Consider the following 14,314-nt stretch of genomic DNA (forward strand, 5'->3'; position numbering starts at 1 on the left):
GTTGTGTGTATGTGCGTGTGAATGCAGTGTCATGTGTAAAGCCTGCTGTTCAACAGTGAGTATTTTGAGCTCACTTAATGAAACTAACAAGCCTCAACACTTAGACGTTAGCCATTGGAGTAGGCATGTGCTTGTATGTTAAAAATCATATACGTGCATTTCATCTGGACAGTTCTCCATTTTCTTCTGCCGCGCGGACATCTGCTCAAGTCGACTTCCATTTTTAACAAACTCCTCTCATTTTAGCAGAAAGCCATTAGGCCTTTTTTGGAAGCTAATTCTGATTAAGATCAGTCCCATTTGTAACTGCCACCATAAATCACCGCTGGTACCATTTAAAGAACCACACCAGCTCATTCCGTTGCCTCATCCATTAAAAAACGAGCCTACCGTCCATATTTTCCGAGCACGGGCTGCTCATTTTCAAAGCTGCTTAAAAAACAAAGCATCACTGTTCACCATCAGATACCATTACCATGGCTTTGCCAAGTGTTATGGTAATAATTTGTAGGCAGTTGATCAAAGTCAGTGAATTAATTAATAGGTAATAGGTAATGGCATACACTGCTAAAGATAGGTGTGTCTTATAAAGTGAAATAGCAATATGCATTTTGGCACTAATACTTTGGTTTAATGGCACCACTAGATAATTATTTGCTTTCATTTGAATGTTCCTGGAGAAAAAACTCACAACGTTTAATAAAGATTAGAAAAATGTAGCTTCTAAAATAGAGGATCGTAATTGGTTTAGTTCAGATGGTTGTCATCCTGAACCAGAAATTTTAAGGATTGCCTTTAAAAGAATCAGAATTTTAAGGCATGACCATATTGAGCCAAAGCACAATAAAAACAATTGCAATCAAAGATTATTAAAAGAAGGGAAACCCTATAATGAATACACCGCAGCAAGTTTCATGTATATAAATCTGTCTCTGATGGGAAAGTATAAGCCTGACTCACCTACTCTATTGACTCTTTTCCTCCAGTCCTACATGGAAGATCACCTGAAGAATAAGGATCGCCTGGAGAAGGAGTGGGAGGCACTGTGTGCGTACCAAGCTGAACCCAACGCGTGCACCATCGGCCTCAAGGATGGCAACGCGAAGAAGAACCGCTCCGCTGCTGTTGTAGCATGTAAACAATGACTTTCTCTTATTCTTTCCGTTCTTGCCACTGTGTCTTAAAGGTAGTAGTAGTGTACAATGTACAAGTAGATTTTATAGGAGACTTTAATTAATTTATTGACAAAGTGTGAACGATTGCCTTTAGTATCAACAAAATTGGATAATACCGTGTTTTAGTTTCTCTAACATGTTTAAAACCTAAAAGGTGTTGCAGTTCTGTTGGCAGAGACACAAAAAGAAAAGACTGCATTACTGGTGGAGCACAAAAGCCATCAGTTCTGAGTGGAACCAAAATTCGGCTGTTACACCTCCTGATGTCAGTCGTCCAAACATGGTGGCATTACTCTCAGCACCTCTCAACAACACTCCCCTTATATTCTGAGCTCAGCCTGTATTATCAGAAACCTGGAGCAGATGCAGCTAGCAGAAGGGTTGTAAATTAGTTTTCTATTAAAGCTCTCCTGCACCGACCTCATCAATGATTAAAATTTCTAAGCTTCTGTGGAAATAGCCCATCTAAAAAAGTGCTGTCCCATTCTCTCCACCAGGCCGAGGCTTAATGAAATCCAGGTTGTCAGCAGGGAAAGCAGTTTGTCAGGAATAAATTGTGCTTCCTATTTGAAGCACCACTGGCTTCTTCAAGAAAAAAAAAATTCTGAACTGTTTTGCCGATCACCGGAGGCTTCGGAGGAGTGCTCGCAAGAGTAGAATGCACAAACTCGGAAAGTTTGTCCCTCTTAAAAATTCACAGGATCCCAGATGATTATGGCAGATTCTCTCAAGGCTAAACGAAGCTCCTCAGTTTTAATTTAGTTCTAGAAATCACTAAATGGATGATCTGCCTACCTCACAACAAACACATTTTCCTATGCAACTCAAATTAACCAGTGTTTGCCCAGTTACCTCAATGGAAAGACCTTTTTTGTTTATTTTTTATAGCTCCATAATTCTTGATACAATTTCAGCCTCATTGTGTTAAATATGATCAAAAAGTTCTGTCTCTACCTATAAAAAATAAAAAATACCCTAATTTTCCCTTCAAGGTCATCTTCTTGTGCACTTCTGGACTCTGTTCAGTGGGGCTGTTATATAGCTAGAGCAGAGGTGTTGAACTCCAGTCCTCGAGAGCTGGTGTCCTGAAACTTCTGCATGTGTCCCTGCTGCAACACACCTGAATAAAATTTGTAGGGTATCAGCAAGACTTCACTGCATGGTGGCAACCCCCAACTCTACTCAAGTAAATTTAAATAAAAGTGTAAGTTTAATTTAAAAAAGTACTTCTAAAACTACATGTTCATTCACTCTTGAGCTGCTGTAACATAAATCAAATGGCTGAATTGCCACCTCAGCATGCAGTCAAGTTCTATAGACTCTTGCTAATGACCTACTAATTTTATTTAGGTGTGTTGCAGCAGGGACACATGTAAAAGTTTCAGGACACCGGCCCTCGAGGACTGGAGTTTGAAAACTGTGAGCAAGACATCGACTGAATTTTCTAAAGTGGCAGCCATGCCGACAGCATGCGAGAGTATAATCGTAAGAGGTAGAGCAGCCAAATATATTAATGTGTTTATTTTGCTCACAGCTCTTAATACAAAGGCAACAGTGCACAGCAGAGTTTCAAAACTTTTGTCTCATGAGTGTGAAGTGTTATGTGAATTTGTTAGAGGTGCCCTACAGACACACAGAGAAAGTTAATAATCAATTAATAAAATCTCTGAGGAAAAGTAAAGAAGAGATTTTCTTAAACAAGTCAACTAGTTTCCTTCTGAGCTCAAAGTAACCTTGTCAAAGCAGAAGGGAATCCACGCTTCATGACATGTTGGCATTGTTACTTATAATCCAGCTTTCTTAACACGTATACAGAGAGAGCCCTCATTATAATGCATATAGCATGACCAAAGAACACTTACACTGCAAAGACGAAATATGCTGAATTCTTCCATTTTTGTTTCAGATGATCACTCCAGAATCACCTTGAAGGTGGAGAGCAGCCAAGGCAACTCTGATTACATTAATGCCAGCGCGATCGTAAGTACCTCCTCTGCATTCTAACTCGGTGCTTCACGCCGCTGCTATGCTAGGCTGCCACAGCCCCCACGGGGCTTCACAGAAACAAAGGCAGCCTACCGTTGTCCAATATAAATTTTGATGCAATGCTTGCTTAGTTTCGGTGGCAGCCTCTCACAATATGTATGTTCTGCACCATGAATATTAATGATTGTTATACAGCAAACACCCCAGGTGAGTATTTGCTCTGGGGAGGTGTGGGAAAGGACATGCGTGAGGCTCTCGATTCACTTCTCATTTGTGGAAACAAAATTGATCCGGAGGGTCCTGGGAAACTATTGTTTGTGACCTTGGGTTATGCTAATTTGACACTACTTTGTGTTTACTATTACAGTGTTTCTGCCTTACTGGGGTCTTTTTCTTTTTGGCACGGTACAGATTTAAACAGCCTGTAGGAAGGAAAGGGGTAAGAAAGAGCCATATGAATTCAGTAAGTGAGTGTATCAATTTGGAAACCAGTGTTGAGTAGTAGGTTTACGTTTCCCTTGAGGCAGATACAGTGGTATTCCATTAAAAGCAACAGAAACGCTATGCATTTCAAATCTGGGCGTTACACCAGAACGTGGCTCCGTGTGTGTGCGATTGTGTGTGCGCAGGCGAGAGCATGTGAGAGAAGGAATCAAAACTATACAGGAACAAAAGAGCAACCTTGTCTAATGTTGCAGGCACACAAACGAAGCAACACACGTACCCACATACTCGCTAAAAACACGCAGTGCACCATGCTGAAACCAAAAAGAACACACAACCTAAAAAACTAACAAGCATGCATGAACAGCTGCACATGTAATGTACCTACACACACACACACTGCAACATTAAAAAACATCCATTCCAATGGTGTCCATGCAAGGTGCTTGTCTTTCCATCGAGAGTAACTGAAGCACCGTGACACAATTGTATGGTGTTGTCCCGAAAAAATAAAATGCTGCACATTCACACCAAAGCAATTATCTGTATGTTAGAGTAGCTGTTTTCTACCAACTGTCGAATGTAAGGTTGATCCATGTGTTCTGATTCGACATCATTTACATGAATTTACATGATTAAATTAGGTGAGTAGTAATGGGGTTTGAATTGGCTCTGCTATGAGCAAGTTTATTGCATAATGCAGCCGTTGGTCAGCCTGGTTTCAATGCCTTGTGACTTTTCTTCCTTAACTTTAATGTGGAGGATCAAGGATTACCATTTTACATGATGCAGTTTAGACATATAAGGTCGCTAAACTCACTTTTTTTTTTTAGCTCTTTGAGTCTGGAACAACTACAAGTTACGCTAACATGGCAATTCACTAATTAAGCAACAAAAGCTGAACATTTAATTCTGTCTTTTTACAAGTTTGAACTATATCATTGCCATCGTATGTTTTAAAAGAAAAGCAGGAGGATCACAAACTTCTTAGGAACGTTTTTATTGGTTATCCTGTATTTGTTAATCAGAGTTTTACAAATGCTTTGTGTGGCCTAAAGTCCAACGCACACACATAATCAGTCACTCAGTTGCACAAAGTTACTCAGAAACACGATCAATCACTCAGTTCCTCCCTTAACACACAAACACCGTTAGTCTAAAACAGACTCAATAGTTTCCTTGCAGACTCAATCAAACGCACACACTTTCTAAGACATAATCAATCACTCACGTATTACTCAGACACACACACACACGCTTATTTTGGTGCATGTCGTGTGCAGATAACACTGACTTTAAATCAGCCTCACAGTGTTTATTGGCAGTCCGGTTGAAGTTTTTGATTAAGGTTTTAAAAGAGTTGCACTGAAGAAAATTAAAGCAAATATTGCATTTTGTTTCCACTCTCGTTCGACATCACAGTGTGTTAATGCATCAGGGTGTAGCACAGGCTGTCCGTCCAGCAAACAGTGCTGCCAATTTCACTGAAAAGAGCTTTTGCGTGTCCAAATGACCTCAGTTAAAAGAAATAACCCAGGAAAAACCAAGGATCTAACACTATATGACAAACTACAACAGGAAACACAAGTTCCCAATGCAAGTTTGCTTGTTATCTTAAAGTGTGGTCACACTTTACCACCAATGTAGATTAGCTTCACCTGTGATAAATAAAATATTTTCAATTTATGGTTCAGCGGGAAGTCTACACCGTGACCTACAACGTAGCCGCAGACCCCTCTGAACCCTTCAACAGAAGTCTAAGTCAGGCGTTATGGGACTGGACTGCAGTATACTCAACTACCAGCCAAACTCACTGACAAGACAGCTTGCTTGTTGGTATTCTTCAAAATGTAAAGTAAAGAGAAAAAGTGGTTAAAAAAAAGGAGCAGGATCAAAGATTTTGACTTGTTATGAACACAAGTCATGACAGAAGTTTTAAAAAGGATCTGCGCATGATGAGTTTTGTCTCAGTGATAGAAGCGTTATGATTATCGTTTCCTAAAATAGACTCACAATTACAACTAATTCACATAGCTGGCAGCCAGCATTTTAACCCCAACACACAGACACACACCAACACACACAGAGGTGTCAGATTGTAGTAACATCATCAGACTAGTCAGACTCCTTCCTTCCACAGAAAAGACAAAAACCCAATAACAAGGATAATTACACACGTCACATCCTATACTTTTTTTCCCTCATTAACAGGAGTGTGTGTGAAAGACAGAAAGACGGTTGTCCTTTCGCAATGTCACTAATGGTGGGGTTTAATTCTGGATACACTTTGCGATGTCAGGAAGCATTGTGTCTCCGCAAAGAAAGGGAGGGTGGAGAAAGAAATAAAACGACAGATGTCAAGAGTAGAGAGCCCTCCTGGTGCGTCTTTCCTTCTCTGCTCATCTTTTCATCTTTATAGTGACTCTGCATTTTCTCCCAGCCTGCTGTATCTTCCCCTACCGTTTTCATCTTCATCCATCACAAGGTTTCAAACTTTACAATCTCTTTTCTGCCTTACCCGACCCTTTTCTTATAATGTCCCAGATCTTACCACTCTGAATCTTCCAGTTTCTTCTGTGTTTTTTCTAAACCAGGCTCTGTATAGGCAAGGGGAATATTAGTGCTTCATTGCAGTCGCGGATCTGAGTGAAATTCTGAAAACCTCTTATGTGACTGGAAGGCAATAGATTTTAGCTTCTGATGCTTCTAAGACACTCATATTGTGTAACGCTTAGTTCTGCTTACTGGGTAGAAATGTCTCTCGCAGACATGACATAAATATTCAGGTACATGGACAATCAAATTAAATGTTTTCTGTCATTTTGCTACAAGTCCAGCACTGATGTTAAATAATAACCTCGAGAAAAAAACTAAAAGAAATATATGTAAATGACTGTCCACATATTTTCTTGGCCTTGAAAAGTGCACTTCTGCCTCCAGCTATTTTTTGTCCGTGATGCAGTTCTCGCCGTTTTAATGAGCAAAACTCGCTGCCACCGTGTCGCCTTTTCTCTCTCTAGGTAAAATTATTTTAAGTTCATTAGAAGTGCATTATTGTTTGGCATTCATAAAAGGAACAGAGGGCCATTAAAGACAATTTGGTGTGCGGAAAAACCCCATAAATTATCTGTCTTCCCTCTGTAATTGCTTCCAGCTAAATTGGTCAGCCAATTATTACATTTACTATACAATTTGCATGGTAATTGGCAGGGTTGTCACTCACTTGCTCGCGAATTCAGCTCACGTTCATCTCCTGTCTTTTGCTCTCGACGCCTCCGCCACCCTTCTGGAATTTTCATTAAGTTAAGGAAGAAGTCTGAGCTACTCTGCAAACGCTAAGCTCCTTCTCTAAGAAGCTTCTAGCAATGAATTTCAGTACTTTAAACAGGGGGAACATTTTACTAACGCACTTAGATTTGCTCATTTCGAAAGCACTGAGGATTTTTCCTTGTGCATGGGTGTGATGATTCATGTCCCCTCATTAGTTCTTAAAAGTGTCTGTGAACGAGGTATTTAGCCATTTTATATTATATTATATTGCGTCCAATATCAATTTATTTTTTACACCAAGAAAAAGACACACTGTAGAACATTCCTGGAGGCCCATTGGAGCATAGTGTTTTTTTTCCCATGTATGGACAAAGATCAATTTTGTAGAATTGCTTTTCCTTATTTGTTCATGTCAGATGTGTGTAGTGCCTAAACCCGGAGACGCAGAGGTGGATTGTGATGAACTAAAAGCAAGCCATTTATTAAGCATGGAAAATACATTACGAAAGAAACTGAAAACTTTCAACTACATTTGTGAGACGTAAGGCTAGGGCTCGCTGGGAGACATGAGAGGAAAGTGAGCTGCCACCCCGACAAAGGCAAAAGGAAAGAGAGCAACTACACATATACAAAAGGTTGATTAGAGGAGTGGAGACAACTGGAGAAAATGAGACATGGCTGAAAAGAATCATAACAGACGAGTAAAGGAAGCAAAATTCAAGACAATGCACAAGGAACATGGGCTCACCAAAATAAAACAGGAAGTGAAGCTTAATACAAAAAACTTTAACACAGGAGGAAAGAACGCTAAGGGAGGAACTGAGAATAGACTAGCTTTATTGTCATTGTAACAAATGAAATTAAAGGTGCACACTCGTTAGAAAAACACAAACATAAACACATGCGTGCACACACAATAGACACAGACATAATGTCCTGTTATCTGGATCTATTGCACCCATCCCTAATTGAACAAACACACTCATGTTATTGCTTTGATGAGTGTGTTTGCTGTTGGATGAAAGCTGTTTGAATCTGTTTGTCCTGGTTTTGAAGAATCTAAACTAAACTAAATACACTAAGTACTACATGAAGTTAATATAAACATTACATAAACCAAGAATCACAATGAACAATTAAATAAGCAACTCCACTGCTGAGTTTGCTGAGGTTCATTTATGTCATTTACTTTTAAAGACTCAACATAAGCATTGTAACCATCACATTCTTGGTTGTTTGGCTCGAGAACTGACCATATTTGGATTGACCCTATTTAGCACAGAAGTGCTAAATTATCAGCTAAATTAGAGTTCCCGACCTCCTTAGGCATTAACATCAGCACAAAAACTATATCCTGGGAACTTCATGGCATTGATTTCTATGGCCAAGCAACTCCTGTAGGTGTAATGTGTATGTGACCCAGTACTTTTGGCCATATAGTGTATCTGCCAGTTGATAACATAGACATAAAATACTAGAATGAATTAATTACACCAAAACTGGAGCACAAACTTACAACAGTTAACTGAAGAGCAAGTGATAAATAAAAACATAAGGCCATGACCTTAAAGGGACTACAACTACAAGCGTGGTGCAGCAATGTTTATTCTGCTGCAAAGCTGTACATTTTAACAGTCTGCCTGTTATCTTTTTAAACCAATCTCAAGTTGCTCTATCTGCAGTTTTTGGGACTTCTCCATTGGCTTTATTTTTCTAGACCCAGAAGTTGTTGCTTAGATCAGGATGATGATGACAGAAACTAGGATGAGGAAAGTTGGACAATATCAGTATGGTATAGCAGGAATGACCAAAAACAGCCAGGAATGCACAAAGATTTGATTATTAAATCTATGCAAAACTATCACACTTAAGTGAAAAAATACACTTAATGTAACAACTGGAACAGCCGTCATTCTCTCTGATCGGAATAAACTTTGCAAATGTCTGTTATTCTGTAGACTTACAGGATAAGATGACCAAGGTCAGAGCCAATGATTGGACTCTAATTTATCCTTTCTTCTCAGATCTGAGTTGACCTTGCTGTGCTGTTAACTTCCTGAGAACTGTGCAACATTTGTTTTCCAGAAATGATCCAAAATAATCATGGGCTTTAAATCTAAACATTTGAGACAGGACAAACATGAATTGTACCATTCAAAATGAGCCATCCTTGATCAATTTACACCCTCTTGTCCTTTTTCCTCTCCCCACAGATGGATCACGATCCCAGGAACCCAGCCTATATTGCCACTCAAGGTCCCCTGCCCTCCACTGTGGCTGATTTCTGGCAGGTAAACACACACACACACACACACACACACACACAAATACAAATGCATTCACACACACTCATGAAACAAAAATCAATACAATCTCCTCTCTTAAACAAGAGTTAGCCGATTTTTATTAGTGCAGCAAGTCACACAGGAGACCAGCCATTTCTGTGGATGTCATTATTAATCTTTCCTTCACCATAACACTCACTAGCCTCACCACCACTGTTTTTACACACACACACACACACACACACACACACACACACACACACACACACACTGGCCTTCAGTGGGACACATTGTTAATGCAGGGGGTAGCAAACTCTTTTCCCACTGTCCCAAATGTTGGATTGGGTTTGAATCTAAGACCAGGAGATCAATAAGTTATTCTGGCCAGTCTTGGTGTTAGGTGTATGTTGAGTGGAGCAGCAGGGAGGTTGGAAGGAAAGGTCCCCTTGTCAAACAAGTTATATCCCCGCTGGATTCTCACTTGGGCAGACCAAGGAGGGGCACAAAGAAAAAGAAATCTCAGGCTTGCATAGAGTCACTACACTACAGAAGTTCCAACTAATCCAGGCAAGTGAAATATAAAAATCAGTTCATTTGAAATGAGCTGTGTGATATTCATTTTTTGTTGAGATGTGAAAAGTATCCAGAAAAACCAAGAACACAGAATCCAAATATTATTTTCTTGGTTAATTTGGAAATAAATCCCATATTACCACTTTTCTATTTTCTTAATAAACCTTAGTTTTGTTGCATACTGTGCTCTCGAATAGGCTCGCCAATTATTTTTTGGAAAAGGCTTTAAAAAGTTGTGATTAACACAAAAAATTTTGTAGGTACACTGTAATTTGTTAAACTGCCCATTACCACGGCGAAACTGTTTTGGTTCCTGTCATTCCACTGCTGTTAAAAAGCATGCGTGCTTAGCCAACCCACTCTTTATAAATAGAGACTGAATAAAATAAAAATGTCAAATTTGGCTTCATGTGAGCAGTCAAGACGAGTGGGAAGTGCGGTAAGATGCGTGTGCACAGTGGCACATTTATGATTACACAAAAGTGGAACTAAAATAACTTTAGTTTAACAGTCCAGCAAAGTAAGCAAGCAAACAAAATGCTTGAAACGAGGCAGGAGAGGTGAGAAGTTAGGCGTGTGACTTCCGCCTAACAAGCTGAATTTCCATTCAACTCAAGCTGGGTTTCCGTGGTGACAGCGGTGGCGATGTTGAGGTCTTGTCTGGGGGAATGAGAGCCCTATTACACCACTACTCGCCTCCTTCCTTCTTCCTTTCCACTAATCCCCGTCCAGCTCTAAATAATTCTCTTTCAGGGAAGGAAAAGTGTTGGTTGGTATATTGGTCCTGTTCCTCTTTATTCACACTTTACACCAACATTTCTGCAACGTCCTTCTGTTCCATTTCTGTAGTCCAAATCTTGTTTTTGTCTAGAAATATCTACAGTTTTGAGTGGTACAGAAGGCCAATATAAAAAGAAAGGACAGTTAACTTCTATATCTGCGAGAGTGGTTTTAGGATGGATGCCCTTGACCTGAAAGAAGTGCACATAATGTAGTTAACATAGGAGTCCCAGTCCTTAAAAAAGCAATAGACTTTCTAAATAGATGTGAACGAGAAGCCACAAAACCAATATGGGTGTCTAAGTATCTCCATATCAGTCCGCAGGCCTTAGCCTGTAGCTAAAAAGATCATTTAGAGACTTTATCTAAAAGCCTCAGACGATTCCTGCTGCTCATCATGGATTCATCTCAGGTTCATTAAGTAGCCTCTCCGTGCTTTACAGGCTTCTGTACTCAGGCTTTATTCAGCCTTCATGTTGTGTTGAGGCCCAGTTGATTTAACTAGCATTACTGTGTCTTATCAGATTGCTTAATCAAGAGCCGGCCAAGGTTATTACACTGGAAAAAAGTCCAACATCTTCAGAAAGTTTATGTACACAAAACGTTCTAAAAGAGCAGGGCACACCCTTCACTTTTTTTGTGGAAAAATATGGGTTTAAATAAATGTAGCTTTTTAACAAACCTTGAGTTTTAAAGGAGGGAGCTTTTCTTCCAGACAGCAGCAGCAGCGGAGTTCGCACCCTGTCAGCTGAAGCAAATTAACACAATTTCTCAAAAAGTGCACTGTCACATTTTTAGATCCATGAGACTAATCACTGAAGCAGGGAGGACTGAGAGGAATAGTGCAGAGAGGCGCAGTAATTCAAAACCCACCGCAATTAACATCTGCTAAATCTTCGGCAAGGTGTGGCAGCGCTCATGACCGAGCGGCAGGTGCGGCCATCTTTATAATCTAACCCGATGATGTGGGAGCGGTATTGTTTTATGGCTTCTATTAACGGCTGACTGTTACCTCTGAACAGCGTTGAATGGATCTCCTGAGCAAGCCCACCCTCCGGCTGTGAGAATATGACTGCCAGAAGGAAAAATACGACCACAGGCGGGTCTCAGATGTGGAACGACCCAGCTGGGGGAGAGAACAGCCTGAACTGCTACAGCAATTACTTGTCACAAAGCTTTACTTCCTTGTAGTTGCTCACAAAAGTTGGAAACAGCAAGCATGTTTCAAACCAAGATTTTTCTTTTTTTTTCCCTCGCTCCCGTGAAACAAACACCTCCCTTTCCAAAATGATAGCTAGAACAAAATTTGAACTAATGATGGACCGATATCCAAGAGAGTGGGTGAGTGAGGACACATGTCAGTGTTACTGTTGGCAGGTTCTGGGAGGTGTTGACAGCTTCATATGAGATCTTGTTCCAAATCAAGCTCTCCGCTCCTTCAAGAACATGACTCCTACTCTTAACGCTTTACTTTTGATTAAACTTAGAAGTTTTCAAAGAACATTAAGTAACGCAGAATATTTAGACTTTTGAGAAAGTTTATCTTAAGTGCTGCAAAAAAAGAATAACATACATGAATTCGGAACAATTAAAAACTAAAAATTCATTCATTCTTGTCTCTATCAAGAAAAAATCTACTTCATTTCAAAGGAATAAGGCCTTTTTAAAGAGCTACAATCATTTACCTGCCTGTGTATTTTGTTTGCAGATGGTTTGGGAGAATGGCTGTGTGGTCATCGTTATGTTGACACCTCTTGTTGAGAGCGGGGTGAAGCAGTGCTACCATTACTGGCCAGATGAAGGATCCAACCTGTACCACATCTACGAGGTAAAACAAACTCAAAGAAGATCTGTTATTCTTTTCTGTCACATATATATGTTGAATACAAATGTCTGAAACTTGTCTTGATTTTTGTTGTGAATGAGGGCGAAAATCCTCTCACATGTTGTTCAAATCTGCTGTTTATGAAGGGCAGCCAATCAGAAGAAAGTCTTCAATTAGACATTGAAAGGTGCAAAATTGGCCTGTTTCAGGGCTGCACCAATGCCAGTGTATGCTGAACATGATTATTTAGGATGCTACACAGCTAGGCGTTAGGCTACAGCAGTTTTATTCCATTAGCATCTGACTCAGTATAGCATGTGTTAGATCCATCTCCTACTCAGGGAACTCAGCCCCACCCCCCACTATAAATATTATGTGACTTTTAGGGCTAATTATCGTATGAACTTGACTGTGACCAAATAAAAAATCAAAGATTATTTATCACAAAGGATTATCGTCTTAATAAAACATGGGATATTAAGTTGTCTTCCACTTGTAATCAGTCAGTTATCACGTGACGTCTGTGTTTTTGTCATCATAATTCAATTTAGAAGTAATTTACTCTTCTGGAATTAGTAAGTACATAAGCCGATCAGAACATTTCTCGACTACCATAAATTTCATGCATGGGGAAATACATGTCTGTCTCCTGCATCCTTCCAGGTGAACCTGGTCTCTGAACACATCTGGTGCGATGACTTCCTGGTTCGTAGCTTCTACTTGAAGAACATGCAGACCAACGAAACGCGGACCGTCACTCAGTTCCATTTCCTGACCTGGCTCAACCAGAACGTGCCGGAGACTAGCCGAACACTACTTGACTTCCGCAGGTAGGGAGCTTCTTCAGAAAGTTTCAGAAAGCTTAAAACAAAACAGCTCACTCTCGTTCCTGGGTCATCTAAAGCTGCTGGGTTTGTTTCCAGTCCTCAGGCATCAGAAACATGTGTATAAAGTCATTTGGCCTTTTTTAGTTTTCAGTGCACAGACCTAACAGTAAAAGAAAAACTGAAAACATCTTGGGGCAAAACACAAAGGGAGTCAAAAACATGGACCAATAACTCTCTCCATCCAGTTTTCTTTCTTACGAGGTGCCGTGGTGTTTACAGCAAGACCATCTGTCCTGCTTTAAGGGTGAAGGTTTCCTCTTATGCATCATAAATGACCATTGACCCTGTGCCGGGGTCCTTTTCACTGTTATCTCTTGACAAAATGGAGAAAAACTAAACAGCCATGAGACAAGGAGCTGTGAAAAGCAGCATTGTTATCCCTCACAGCGATACTACCTACCTTTGAGTTGACTCCTACTCTTTAACCATGGCCTGCACATTGTATGTTTTTTAAACCTATTTTTCTATAGTATAGTATAAAAGTCTTCTTTGCAATTTGCTTAAAGAGTTACTTGAAACTGATTTTCATTTGAAATGCATAAAGTACTTAAGCCAGCTTTTAATGTTGATAGAGAAAGCACTGAGGTTTCAGAAGCCATCAAAGAAACTTTTTGGAAGTTCTCTTCAAAGGCGCCTTTGGAGCAAACCCACTTTGATAACAGCATTCATTTCCACAGCAGAGCTGAGAAACACCTTGCATGATATCATTCAGGAAAAATCGCCACAGTCCGTTTCTTCCCTCGACTTTTGCTCCGGTAGAACAAAGGCAGCCTGCGTTTTCATTTTGTAAGTGTACATAAGAAAAACCAAACTACAGAGCAATGGTAGCGGAACATTTGCTTTTGTGTGCATGCTGTCAGTCTTCTCCACATGTAAATATAACAAGAAGGTACGGATGGGAGAAATATTACATAAATAAATGTTTTTGCAGTGCTTTGCGTTTCTTTTCTGTTTGTTCTGCTTGATATGTTGCAGTGCTTGACTAACTGGAACTCTCACTGATCCTTTTCTTTCATCCTGTGATGAATAGGCTAACTTTCAGGAGCCACACGGCCTTTGGTTCAACAGCCTCTTCCGTTGTCCTTAAGT

General features: G+C 40.0%; 1 protein-coding gene across 1 annotated transcript in view; it reads left to right on the plus strand.

Moving 5' to 3' along the window:
- Positions 1-14,314, plus strand: part of LOC146687138 (receptor-type tyrosine-protein phosphatase N2-like) — a 217,768-nt gene that overhangs the window by 179,448 nt on the left and 24,006 nt on the right. Inside the window, exons 15-19 of the mRNA XM_085439918.1 lie at positions 987-1,134; positions 3,082-3,155; positions 9,089-9,166; positions 12,222-12,341; positions 13,002-13,168. Of these exons, the coding sequence (XP_085296044.1) occupies positions 987-1,134; positions 3,082-3,155; positions 9,089-9,166; positions 12,222-12,341; positions 13,002-13,168 (587 nt within the window). The remainder of the gene's footprint in view (positions 1-986; positions 1,135-3,081; positions 3,156-9,088; positions 9,167-12,221; positions 12,342-13,001; positions 13,169-14,314) is intronic.

This window comes from Copadichromis virginalis, linkage group LG18 (assembly GCF_057382275.1).
Source record: "Copadichromis virginalis isolate Kocher_CV1m ecotype Utaka linkage group LG18, C_Virginalis_male_GT1.1, whole genome shotgun sequence".
In the NCBI taxonomy this organism is placed as follows: domain Eukaryota; kingdom Metazoa; phylum Chordata; class Actinopteri; order Cichliformes; family Cichlidae; genus Copadichromis; species Copadichromis virginalis.